Source organism: Protopterus annectens, chromosome 1.part2 (genome assembly GCF_019279795.1).
Source record: "Protopterus annectens isolate FY-2018-M chromosome 1.part2, PAN1.0, whole genome shotgun sequence".
NCBI classification, from domain to species: Eukaryota; Metazoa; Chordata; order Ceratodontiformes; family Protopteridae; genus Protopterus; species Protopterus annectens.
This window is the reverse complement of record NC_056727.1, coordinates 944,682,243-944,696,233: the sequence shown is the minus strand read 5'-3', so window position 1 is coordinate 944,696,233 and position 13,991 is coordinate 944,682,243. Positions and strand designations below refer to the sequence as shown.

At 40.2% G+C, this 13,991-nt stretch overlaps 1 protein-coding gene across 1 annotated transcript in view; it reads right to left on the bottom strand.

Annotated features, from left to right (window-relative positions):
* Nucleotides 1-13,991, bottom strand: part of TRMT61B (tRNA methyltransferase 61B) — a gene marked incomplete at its 3' end in the record, with an annotated part of 420,876 nt that overhangs the window by 53,428 nt on the left and 353,457 nt on the right. Inside the window, exon 3 of the mRNA XM_044059889.1 lies at nucleotides 7,625-7,815. Within this exon, the coding sequence (XP_043915824.1) occupies nucleotides 7,625-7,815 (191 nt within the window). The remainder of the gene's footprint in view (nucleotides 1-7,624; nucleotides 7,816-13,991) is intronic.

Genomic DNA, 13,991 nt, shown 5'->3' with positions numbered 1-13,991 from the left:
ATGAGGGCTGTAATTTGTTTTTGAGCCTCTGCCCATTGATTTTGTGGCAGGTTTGGCATTCCCTTTAGCCTTGGTAAAATGTGAAAGTGGAACCTGTATCCCTGAGACACAATATTCAGAACCCATTTGTCTTGGGTGACTGTTTGCCAATTCTGAGAAAAAAGTGCTAGTTTTCCCCCCTAAGGGGGCTGCCAAAAGGGAACTGCTTGGCATACGAAGGGGGAAGTCATTGGGACTGTTTCCTGTAAGGTTGAGACTTGTCCTCACCTCCTTTTGGGGTTGAGGTACCCCACTGTCATTGCCTGTAAGAGCCTTGGGGTTGAGATCTGCCTCTTGGGCGTCTGTATCTGCCTCTCTGTGGCCTGTCCGACACTGGAAAGGACCAATTCTTTGTAGGCCAGTTTCTGCTAAATCGAGGTGGCTGTACCTGTAAGAAATCTTTGACTGTTTGCATAGATTTAGCTTTATCCTCCATTTTCTTTAACATCTCTTCTGCCTTAGCACCAAACAATGTATCATGCTGTAAAGGAGCATCCAATAATTTTGCCTTAACATGGTCAGGTAAACTCTGTTCTTTTAACAAAGCATGTCTTTGAATCACTGAACCTGTAACTGCGGCTCTACAAGAGGCCTCTAAAAAATCAAAACCACATTGCAGAGTACATTTTCCCACCTGTTCAACTGCATGCAATAAATGCTGCATTTCTTTATAGTCAGGAGCTTCTGAGCTTGTAAGCATCTTCTGTTTTAACTGAGACATTAAATATTGTTGGTACTTAAGCATGTGAAACTGGCAAATTAAAGCCCTTACTGCTGAAGTTGCAGAGGTGTAAACTTTCTTTCCCCATCTATCCAATGCTCTAGACTCTTTGTCAGAGGGGACTGGATTTTTTGCAATGGAAGCCTTAACCACTTTGGGACCCTAGGAAATGGTTTCTGGGTCAGCAGAAGGGTTTTTGTAAAGAAACTTGAGAGAGTCAGGGACTCTATAATACCTATCTGGCTTGGTTGGAGCAGGGGGCAAAGAATCAGGAGATAAACTGGATTCAGAGAACACATCATCCACAATATCTAACACAGGCAGAATAGCAAGGGGCCTGTGCTGAGGCAATAAAAGGAAGTCCCGGAGCCTTTTCTTGGATTCTGAATAATCCTGACTTTCCCAATGGAAATGCTCCCTCATGGTATGTAAAGTTTCCCCAAAAGAGTAATCATCAGGAGAAGAGGCTGAGCATCCGAGTCCTCATAGGGAGGTAGAGAGTATCCCTGGTCTGAAGAGGAATCAGAGGAGATGGAAACCTGATCAGAGGAATCAAAGTCTGTATCCTGCCTAGGCCTTTTCTCAGGAGGGGGATGGGAACCCCTGATTAGAGTAATGAGGTCTTTGGCCATTTTGAGCATCTGTTTCTTAGGCATGGAGGACTGTCCTGGAGAATGCTGTACTTGCTTCTTTGTCTTTAATGGTGGTTTTGTCCTGGCTGTTGCTTTAATGGTGAGCTGTAAAGGTCTGAAAACACCCTCAGAAGCCGATGTCTGCTCAGTGGCTCCAGACCGATCTGAGGGATTAGTTTCCGTAGGCCCAATACCTTGAGTTTCCAGAGGCCTAGTTGTCTCCACGTGGGAGTCGGAAGTGGCCTGTGGCTCTGAGGTAGTGGATGTCAGGGGGCTGCGAAAGCGCCTCACTGAGAACCGGTGACTAGCCTAGAAGAGGCTTCGTCGTCGGTTTTGGACCTCGGATGCTAGTCTTTATCCTTGTCTTTGCATTTTTTATGAATTTCGGTCGTCTGTTGATCCGACGGCATTGTATAATTGAACCTTCGGCCAAAGTAGTGCAAAGCAAAATCAAAACGTCGTTTTATAGTGCGTTTGTTAAATCTAGCACAAAAATCGACAACTAGTGACATCACGATCAGGGCCTAGGCATGGAATACAGTAAGAGTGGAAGCCCTTATGAGGTATTTGCTTCCCACAAGAAATACAATTATTAACTTTCTGACATCGGTCTGAGGCAAGAAAAAAGTTTCCCCAACGGGGTACTGAGCTTTACTGAAGACTTCGGATCTGAAATTCGACTTCGAAAATCTCAGTAGTCGGCTGACCAGCATTTGCGAACTGCTTTTGCTTCGGGCACCGCGCGGCAAGAAAGACTGAAGAAAATGGCGTCGGATGCATCTTATATACCCCTGGCGCACTGACGTCAGGGAAGAAGCGACAGCAACCGACGCCGGACCAAGACTTTGGAACTCGGGCCGACTGCGGGACCGCCTGACGGCAGGATAACCCAAGTGTAATGACTGCAGCAGTGTAACACGATGAACATCCACATTGCAAAGTATGCTTTCCAACCTGTTCTGCTGCATGCAATAATTCCTGTAATTCTTTATTTTCCACACAATCAGAAATGAACAATTTTCTGTTTCAATAAGCCCATAACATGCTGTTGATATGTAAGCATATGAAACTGTCAGTTTAAGGCCCTAATTGCAAAGGTTGCAGACGTATAAACCTTTTTTCCCATCTATCCAGCACCCAGGAATCTCTATCAGAGGGGGTAGGATTTTGGCTGTAGAGGCCTTTACACCTTTGGGACCCTGTGAGATTTGTGGGAGTCAGGAACCCTGTAATAGCTGTCTGGTTTACTAGGAGCCAGAGGTAGGGAATCAGGAGCTATGCTCAATTCCGAAAACACATCAACAATGTCTAATACAGGCAGTACAGCCAAAGGCCTATGCTGAGGAAGAGGAAGGAAATCCCTAAGCCTCTTTTTTGATTCAGAGAAATCCTGACTCTCCCACTGAAAATGTTCCCTTAAAGTATGCAAGGTTTCTGCAAAAGAATAATCCTCAGGAGGAGATGCAGATGGGATGGATTCTTCTGCATCTGAATCCTCATAGGGTGGTATAGAAAATTCCTGATCAGAAGAGGAATCAGAAGAAATGGAAACCTGATCTGAAGATTCATAATCAGTGTCTTGCCTAGGCCTCTTAGCGGGGGTGGGGTGGGGGGTTGGGAACCCCTGATCAAGGTAATGAAGTCCTCAGCCATTTTGATAATCTGTTTTTTAGGCATAGGGGCCTGAGCACGTGGCTTCATGCGTCAGTTTTTTAGACTTAGATGTTTTTGAAGCTGGCAGTTTTATATGAAAATGTTGAAGCCTGAAAACACCCTTAGAAGCCAGTGCCTGCTCAGTGGCTCTGGACCCATCCAAGGGAGAGACATCCGCGGGTTCAATACTCTGAGAATCTCACGGCATACCGGACTCTGCATGGGTTTCAGTAGAGGCCTGCGACTCAAAAGTAGCGGGTATCATGGGCTGCGAAAGCGCCACACTGAGTACCGGCGAACCGGCGACTGGCTTAGTAGAAGCTTTGTCGTCGGTTTTGGACCTCGACTGTCTGTCTCTGTCTTTTTCTTTGCATTTTTTGTGAACTCTGGTAGTCGGATTGCTAACCGGCAACATTTCAGTGTAATTAAATCTGGCTCCAAAATATTTTGAAGCAAAAATATACAGACACTTAATAGTGCATTGGTTAAATCTAGCACAAAACCGACAGCAAGGCACGTTATGTTCTGGGCCTAAGCAAGGAATACAGTACAAATGAAAATCCTTATGAGGTATTTGCTTTCCACAAGTAATGCAATTATTAACTTTTACGGACATCAGTAAGGAGCATGAAAAAGTTTCCCCAATGGGGTACTTAGCTTTAGTTGAAGACTTTGGTTCTGAAACTCGAATGAGAAAATTTCAGGAGTCGGCCGACCGGCACTTGCGAACTGCTTTCTGCTTTGGGCACTGTGCGGCAAGAAAGACTGAATAAAATGGCGTCGGCTGCATGTTTTATACCCCTGACAACCTGACGTCATGGAAGAGGAGACAGCAACTGACACAGGACCCAAGACTTTGTTATTCAGGCCGACTGAGGGCAACCTGCCAGCAGATTACCCAAATGTAATGACTACAACAGTGAAACACGAAGAACATCTAGTGTAATAGGTTAGCTTTGAGGGAAGAAGGCAGAAAACGGTTCTTCCCTCTGTCCCTGAAAGAGGTAAACAAATGAAGAGGAAGGGGGGTGGCAGGGTGGAAAGAAATGTTGCAGAGCTTAACATGACATTTCCTGTTATTGTAAAGTTCTTACATAACTGTACTATGTCATTCCTTAGATCCCAGTTTTAGTATTTCAAACTGTTGGGTGATTCCCAAAGCTTAAGTGGTGTAAAGGGTGGTTGGATTAGACCTAGAAAAGCTGTCAAGCAATCCACAAAGGACCGACATGGCAAAGACAGCTATGGATTATTTGGAAAATGTATCTACTTTGTAATACCCGGCAAATATATGCACCACGGACCAAGTAGTTACCTCTAGGATAGCTTTCCAGTCTACCCTCCTTGTAAAAGGCTTCAGAAGAAGCCACTGCTTTGGGAGAATGAACCTTCACTAGCAAAGGTAAAGATTTGCCATGATGAGTGTAACAAAAGGAGTTGAATTTAGAAATCCAGTTAGCAATGGTTTGCTTTCAAACTGTGCTACTGAGCTTGGTTTCTTGGAAGGAGACAAACAGCTGGTCAGTCCTGTGTAAGTAGAATCTGAGTCTTCTGTGTACATCCAGTGAGTGCAGGATTCTCTCCCCTCTATTCTGTGGACTAGGAAACAAGGTAAGTAGATTGGTGACCCATCAGGGCCTATAGCTAAGAAAGTCTTCTTGCCAAGGTAAGGGCGACTAGAAATATGATTTTCCAATCACAGAATTTCAGAGAGGCAGAGGCTGATGGCTCAAAAGGCGGAAAAATAAAGTTAAGGTCCTAGGAAGGAAGAATGACCTTCCTAGGAGGTTTTACATTAAGTACATCCTTCAGAAGCTGTTTTACCTCTAGTCAGGGCATAAGAGTAGAGTCAAGAGGTAAGTAAGCAGAAATGACATATGTGTGCCTTGACTGAGTAGTATACCAAGCCAGATTTTAAAAGATCACACAATTAAGACAGGACAATGGGAGCTCCCATTTGCATAGGGTCCTGTTTATAATCTTGATACCAAACAGAAAATCTTTTTCGTTTAGATACGCAAGATTTCCGGGTAACAGGTTTCCTTCATTCCTGGAGAACTTGAAGTCCTCAGAAAAGTCTGTCTGAAAGCAATAAGAATCCTATCATCCATAATGGCAAGTTGAGAAAAAACATGTTGCACTGAAAGAGAGAACCCTTCTGTTTGAGCAAATCCACTATATAAGGTACCTTGTGGTGATGCCGTGATGACACCTGGCTAGGTGGTAGAGAAGGGGGAACCAATGCAGCCTTAGACAAAAGTGAGTCACCAGCAGAATCTATTGTTTCTCTGTCTAGACTTTCAGGAAGACCTTTGGAAGAAGTGGAGGGAAGGCATATAGGAACCTCCCTTTCCACTGAAAGGGCACGATGTCCATTTTCCATGTTTAGGACGAGGAGTACTAGGGCAGAAAAAGGAAGTTGTTTGTTGCAGATGGAGGCAAACAAGAGCATCTGTGGGATACCCCATTTGTGGACTATGTCTAGGAAGACTTTCCTGTTGCACATTCATTCATGAGGGTCTTCCCTTAATCTGCTTAGAAAATTTGCCAGGACATTGTCTTGTAAGGGATGTAAATGACTTTAAGGGACAAATCTGCTTTGGTGGCCTGATCCCATGCCATGGGAGCTAGCCTGCATAGCTGATAAGATCTGCTTCCCCCTGGTTATGTACTACATGATGGTAGTGTTGCCTAAAAAATTCCGAAAGGTCCTGGGTACCAGGAGTGGAAAAAGATTTGCAGGGCCTGTATTAGTGCCTGCATCTCCTTCAAGTTGATGTGCTCCGACTTCAGACTCAGTGGTCACTGGGCCTGAACTATAGGGGAGCCTGTCTATGATACCCATGTATTTGTGTGTAACTTCTCCTTAGAAGTCTTGGCTGCAGCCATAGAAGACACGCAAGAATCTGTCAAGGGGTTCTTGTACAGAAACTTTAAAACTTCAGATACTTTACAGAACCTATCAGGCCTTTTAAGAGCTGGTGGTTGAGAGCCAGGAGCACTGGAAGTAGACACAAAGGCACTGAGAAAGGCCTCCAGGACAGGAGGAACTGGAGCAGGAGTGCCTACCTATAAAATATATATCCCTGTTGCATATCAGAAACTTGTTTTGATTCCCATTCAAAGTGTTTCATCATGTAGCAGATGATTTCCCCAAATAAAGCTTCTTAAACAGGAGAATCTGGAAAAAAAAAGTAATCTTCATAATCAGAGGCCACTTGGCCTGGAAAATGGATCTGAGTAGAGAAGTTCAGAGAGTGCTTAGAGTCTAAGTCCACCTCCTCATCCTCAGAAGATGATTCTACAGCTCTCTTGTGCTGTGGCAGAAGTAGGAGGAAATTAATTACAAGATGGTAACTTCAGGATCATTATGGCCTTAAATAGGCCTTGGGAGAAATCCATTCAACTCCTTTTCCTTGGACACCTATGGAAAGGAAACATTTTTAGTTTTCTGTTTTTTTCCTTTTTAAGCATGACATCCACTTTCACAAGTCGCAAAGGTTCTGACCCCTGACCAGAGACCTTGATATCTCCTCTCCAACTAAAATTTACAGTATACGTTAGGGACCTTTGAAGATGATTATACAAGGCTCCTCCTCCTCACCAGTCAATAACAGTCATTTTGGAAGTACAAACCTTGGATGCCATACTGACCTTTTGGTGGGGTTGCAGCAGTGGACATCTGAGAAGCATTGGACCTACACTGGCTTTTGTGACCTTAGAGGGGACATCCAAGTCTGAATGGGCAGGCGTAATGTTACGCCAAAGCCTCCCGAATTTCTTCTTCAGTACTGGCAGGATGTCAGGGATGGAGGGGTCTTGCATCTTAACCTGGGTGAGGCACTTAGGGCACTGAGTTTCTAATTACATCACATCCATAAATTAGTAGTTATGGTAGGCACAAAGGACTGGCAATTCATGCAATTCTTATAATCCTGCTCTCCACCTGAACAAAAGAGCCACTGGGAGTGAAGATGCTTGTAGGGAATCTGTGAACTGCAATCATACTTTCCATTCATAGCTGACGTCTAATAAAGTACCAAACAGCAATACTGGAAAGAAAATCAAGGAAGGTTCTCCAACAGGGCAATCATCAAAACCACTGGACGCTAATGATAAATAAACATAAATAAATAAAATAAAAATAAACAAAGCCAATATCCGGTTTGCTTTCTGGATGGGATGCACCACCACTCAAAAAGTTGACAAAAGAAGTAAGACTGTGGTGAAAAGTTAACGCTGAGATTTTTCCATCATGATCTTCCTGATGTGAAGCCATGACATACCACCTTGTGTCAAACACCCCTCTAGGCTACACGTGCCAACATTCACTGGGAGCATTATGCGCTCCCTATGATGAGTGAAAAGGCCAGATTTACTCTATTTCATAATCCTTGAAAATATCGGTACAGAACTAAAATCACTACTTGATTTACACAAAGACATCTTTTCACATCAAAAACAAATATAACCAATATAGGTCATGGACAACTATCCAAAATTCAAATATGACAACAGTATTCACTTTAAGAAAATCGATGATACATTACCAGCATATTAAAATTTGTTATTCACTTACTGCATCAAATATCATTTCTTTAATTCTGTCTGCAGCTGTAGTAATGTCCTGATTAATAAACTCCACATTCTGCGGCCATTCTTCACCATGAGACACAAGCCACGCTGTAGTCCAGCGATGATAGTTCTTCTTAGCCAAAGTATGGTGATCCTTCCTTGTCTCAAAACTTAAAATACAGCCATTTGATCCAACTGACAGAGAACATATACAGAAAATTTAATAATTTTTCATTGATGTCCTATATAAACAATAATTTACATATCACTGCAGTGAAGCTTTCAGTTGTTCATTACCCACTGTAACAGGGGAATTGTTATGGCTAGGCTTGTATATGCCCTAGGGTTGATAGTCTAGTACCAACCTATGAACAGGAAACCAAATATTCAAAAGTCTGAAAATCTAGAAAGCTAAGACTCAAAATGATAAAAAGCAAGAATTCAGAGAACTGTTCTCACAGGAAGCACGTTACTGAGTCAAGAACCATTACACTGCAAGAACTCAGTAAGAGTTCACAGTAGTAAGCAAGTTATAAGTCACATCTCTCTTACTGTACTCCTGCCACATCCTTCACTCAAGAATCTTACATCTTCCAACAAATCATTGCAAGAAATGGATTAGTTAGGGGTAGTGTACTTGACCTGTGTGCAACAAGTGTGTTGTTATTCCTAGACTTTTCAAAGTAACTAGTACGCTCTTTTGGTGCCAAAATCTATTCCACAGTAAGCTGCCCTAAATTTACTAGTTATTAAAAGACTGCACCAGCCTGAATGCTCTCTTTGGTGCCAAATTCCACTCTGAGCATCTGTGAACTCAAAATAGCTAGTCTACATGCAGCTTAATACAGGGCACTTGGCACCAAAACCAATAGGTCCCAAGTGGTGTTTTCTGCAGTATGTTATACCTCTGTTTTCACAGTCACTTCATTACTGTGTTCCCTTCTCTCTATATGCTGTTTTCTTAATTTTACTTTGATCGCAGTTCATTATTTACTCTGTATCTCTGCCATATGGCACTTTCAATGGGCACACATCAGGTATACACCAGGCAAAAGATTAATTCAGTTCAGCTAATATAATGAATTCTACGAGATTAGACAGTGGAAAGGGGAAACAATACAACACTGAAGTACTTCTACGCTGTACAAGTTGTGACTTCAGTGGGAACTATGAAGCCATAAATATGCACTCCTACTTTAACAGGAAGCAAAGTTGTGAACAAGGGTAAAGTAGTGAAAAAAAAAAACAAGACAGAAAACCACACTTCCGATTCCAAGTTTACTGCCCCTAAAGCAAACTATTAAATTACCTCCACCTACACTGGCTGAAGTGATAATCTTACTTCAGAACATCTTTTGTAACTGCTCATCTGGGGAAGTTTCACTTTTCAAAGTAAGGGCAGAAACTGTAAAACAAACATATGGCACTCTACTTTTGGACTTGTAACCTACTACAGCTAAACAAACATACCATCTACTGTTCAGCTGTGCTCTCCCTGTGTAGCTCGTATCTCCATAGTGTGTCACTGCAATGTTAAGCTGTTCTTAGTAGAGCAAAGGACCTGGTGCGATTTTATATTAAGCTACACATGGTACAGGACTGGCATACTTAGTCACTATGCAGAGATATTGTTCTGATCAGTAAGACTCCTGAGCCATTTTTATTCTAGCAACAACCCAACTAGCCAGACGGTGCACTACTCTTTCTTTACAGCTGAGGTTATTAAGCACCACTCCACTTCAGGGGCATTACTGTAATTCTTATCTTCAGTTATCCAAGTACAATTTTATACTCCCATGATTCATGGGAATCACAAAATGCCTTAGTGGAAAGGCGATTTTCCTATTAACAAAATATTGTCACCCTGGATCAGGGCACAAATCCCTCACCATAGCACAGGCATTTTTCCCCTCTTACTGTGTGCCAGAGATCAGTCCCATCTCACTCACAGATTTTCTTAGAAAAACAAAGGTTGGAGGAAGCCCCACTACACTCAATTGCACTACATCCAGTTTCACTTACCACCATACAACCTATCCTACCCACCCCCATACCAAATTAATAAAATCATACACTCCTATTTCCTGTAGTCTACACAGGATGACATCCACTTCCAACCACTACCCCTTATAAGCTCCACCCTCCTGAAAGCATCTAAATCAACTACTACACTTAACACTTCTATAACCCTTCTAACTCACCCACCTCACTTTCCTACCTTCATTCATAACTTGCATATTTCATATGAAACAACCACACTACACTAGCATATTACTTCCAGAAAGGAAAATACCCTTTACCTACAGTCCACCCTCTAAATCTCACTCTTCCCTCTGCTTACAGTAATTTATAGCCTTGTTTCTTACAAGATCACTTTCAACCCTTGTTGTTGTTTTCTTTCAGATTTTCCCGGTTAGGGGCTGCCACAGCGGAACTCCAGTCCACTAATGATTGGCAGTCGATTTTTATGGTGCCGAGGTGCCAGCCTGACGCCCAACCTTCAACGAAGGCATGCCCATTCATGCATGTCTTTCGAATGCCACTCGACTGCGGGGAGGACATGCAGACTCAAGACAGAAGGCGCTCCAGCCAAGAATCGAACGGGAGAACCTCTTGCTGTGAGGAGATAACACTACCGCTGCACCACCGCGGCTTACCACTTTCAACCCTTGTTAAACAAGTTAAATAACTTCCCCTAAATTTGAGATGTCTATCAAACTTTCAAATTTCATATTGTGTAACCTTTCAAACTTGTCTGTTTCAACACTAAAATATAACCTACAATGATATACTAATTCCCCACCATCTTCTCCATTTCACACCCTTTCACTTTACATACTTGATCTACCTTTGGTATACTTGGGTTGACTAGCCTTCTGACTGACTACTCTTCTATGCAGCCATGCTGACAGCTTGGCTGACTATCATATACACTTGTTCCTCTCTAGGCAGCTTTGACAGCAGCTCAGCTGACTATGCTTTAACCTTCTTTCTTCCTCCCAACACCTTTTTATAAAATTTAAATTGTTTTCTTCTCTAAATCACCTAACATCTCCATTTCTTTGTAACCCATTCCATAATATAACCATTATCCCTTTTCATTCCTCAATCTTCACTTCCACACACCATAACAGCTGAACTTGGCATCCCATATCCCCCAACATACCTCAGCAATTGTCATATGCTTACTTTCACTTAATAATCACTATATTTTCACTGCGACCAATACTGTAACATGTCACCCACCAGATCAAAAGCAGAAATGGCCTTCTATTCAAAGTCTCGCTCTTCATCACACTTCAACGAGCATCCTTACTACTTTGCCTTCAAATTTCTTTTTTTCAAAACAGGTTTATTGTTTTAACATATAAGAGAAATATCATAACAATTTTATACAAGTAATTAAAAATAGGTATTATTATAATATTCAACAAAACAACTAAAGTATTTACAAAGACATCCACTACAATCAGATCAATTAATTAAACTAAAATACCATGCTATTGAAATTAAAAATTTTTAACAAATTTTGTAAATTATCCCATACAATAAAATAAGATGTTTTTCTATTTGTTCTAGTCCTAATTGTGTTTATTTCCATATGGCACACTATATTCATAACATTTTTAAATTCATTGAACGAAGGAGGTGTATCTGAAATCCAATTTCTAGTTATTATTTTCCTAGCCACTGCTAGAATAGACCATAACAAGGGAAGCTTAACCTTTTTAACACTTTGAGGTACAGGTGTGTTGAATAATATAAGAGATTTAGAAATAATGAAATTATCTGTAAAAAGAGCCTGCAAAAATTCATTAATTGACTTCCAGTATTCTTTCAATTTTATACAGTCATAAAACATATGAGCCCAGTCAGCATTAATTTCTACATTACATCTATTACATTGGCAAAACCAATAGATCACTTAAGGAAAGAGTTAGGGAACATATTTACCACATTAGGATAGGTACTGAGACCAATGCCCTAGCTAGACACAATACAACAGCAGGCACCAATCATAATTTTAAATTTTGTGTTATTGAACAAGTCAGCGTGGGTTTTAGAGGTGGTGATCTAATCAACAAAACCTTAGAACAGGAGACACGTTGGATTATCAGACTAAGGTCTGATAGGTCACCAGGGCTTAATGATAAAGTGCAACTCAAACCATTTTTAAGAAGTAGAAGACTACGAAGATGACGTAACCTACTATTACCTAAATAGAGTAGTAAGGTAATTTTAAAACTACGTATTGATGTCACTCTTATAGTAAATCAGTGTAAGAATCAGTCCTTGTAGACTGAATATAATTATTTTCATAGTATTAATGTTCTGAGCTTTATAGCCACAAGTAGATGTGTTCTTAGTATCAAATCCCAGGAACTGATGGACCTTTGGATATGTTCGGCTTTCTTGTTTTAGCCTTACTTCTGAGCCCATACCTCACATACTAGTATGTTTTTCATCCCTCCTATCACCACCTCAATATATTAGTGGTTATTGGGCATAGTTTACACATGCATGTGTGTAAATATATACACATGTATATACAAGCATGCATATCGTCTATATATTTGTTCACTGTAGCTGGAATTTATTTTATGACTGAGCTAGGTACCCCATACATCAATAGATAGTTTTGTTTTATCATTAGGTACAGGCTTAGTATTGTTATGGATTGTTTATCTCTTCACATTTTTCATTTGACCTTTTTAACTCAGAATGTTGTTATATTTAGCACCTACTATGCACATGGAAGTAGTTGCTTTTTACTAGTTAGGGACCCTATCATCTATGGAGCTTTATACTTAGGTATTATTATATGTGTGCTTTGTGCTAATTTCAAGCTTTATTGTGTCAATTTTTATGTGTTACGCCTAGCATTCCACTATTTATCTGTTTTTATCTTTTTATTTTGTATTAGTTAATGCCATCTCTGCCATGTTCAGCTTAACACTTTAATAAGTGTACTCATTAATATGTACACGCTTTCATTGTTTTAAATAGTGACACTTTGTGATTAATATATGCTTCTAGGGCATAATCGTGCTTACAAATACTGTCTATTTTAGGCACAGGACAGCACGAATATAGGCTCACCTTTTTCTTAGAAATTTAAACATTGTTTCTGTTGTTCAGTACTTAGATGCTTAGAACGTGCTCACCGCACGCTTGAGTTACCATAGCATGAAGTTAGGTTGTACTCAATTGCATTCAGAGTTCCTACAGCACACGGCACTTTACAACTTGTAAACAGTTTGTTTTACGTGGAATCTAAGAGGTTCCTATTTGTGGAATTTTTAATCTTGGACAACAGCCTTTCACCGATATGATGAGGTCTGACTCCTTGATGAGGCACATCGCGAAATACATTATATTCGCTATGTTGTTTTGTGGTAAAGGTACGCTTACATTTTTAGTACAGAGTTCTCGCTATATTAATTTTTAACCTGATATATGCAAAGTTGCATTCGACACACCACTATCTTAGTAGAGATGCTAGATATTGAAACGCGATAAAACTTGCTGTTTATCTAAGGATTTTAATGTTTTTAACACCATGAGGAGAGAGAATGTTCAGGGTTTTTAATGAATGTAGCAACAGTTTTTAATGATTGTAGAATGATATAGGACCAAGCACAATGCTCCTTTTATTTTTAGAATGTATCAGGGTATATGCATATTTTTTACTTATTTGCATGGACATTCTGATCATTAATTGTATATTTGGATGGAAGTATTCCTTCTAAATATTGTTGCATTTAACTATGTTAACTTTTTTGAGTATCTGTTCCTTTAAGACAAGATAACATGTGACATATCAATTTGTAATGTCCAATAGGAAGCTTAAGGATGGTTTAAAAATGATTCAAACAGTTTTATTCATTGTTTTAAGAGTCTGAAGAAGCCTTTGGCGAAAGCGCTCACTCATTGGAATAAACTTTATTATTTTTTATGAATGCATCTTATTTGAAGTTCCTTTGAATCTCTGCTTTTCGTTTCATTGCCACTGGAGGGTCACACACTTGGATTTGGATACATCTCTTACATAGATTATCTTTATTATTTATTTTATTCATCATCAAAGGTGTATAAAAAGATCTATGTAAAAATTTCCATGTATAAAGTCTCCAGACAATGGAAGACGTAGTTCTATAAGCAGATTCCAATATATATTGTTTATCTTGTTGATTTGGTGGGTCCCCATTAATAGAAGTGAAATAATTCCAGTATGAATCTACACTGTAAAAAGTTTCTTGTCTGATAACTTTATGTATGTATGAAAGTTTACCTTTATCAGAAACTTTATGTTGTAAATTTAATATCAAGTAATCAATCAGTGTTGGAATAGATTCTTTAACAGTTATAGA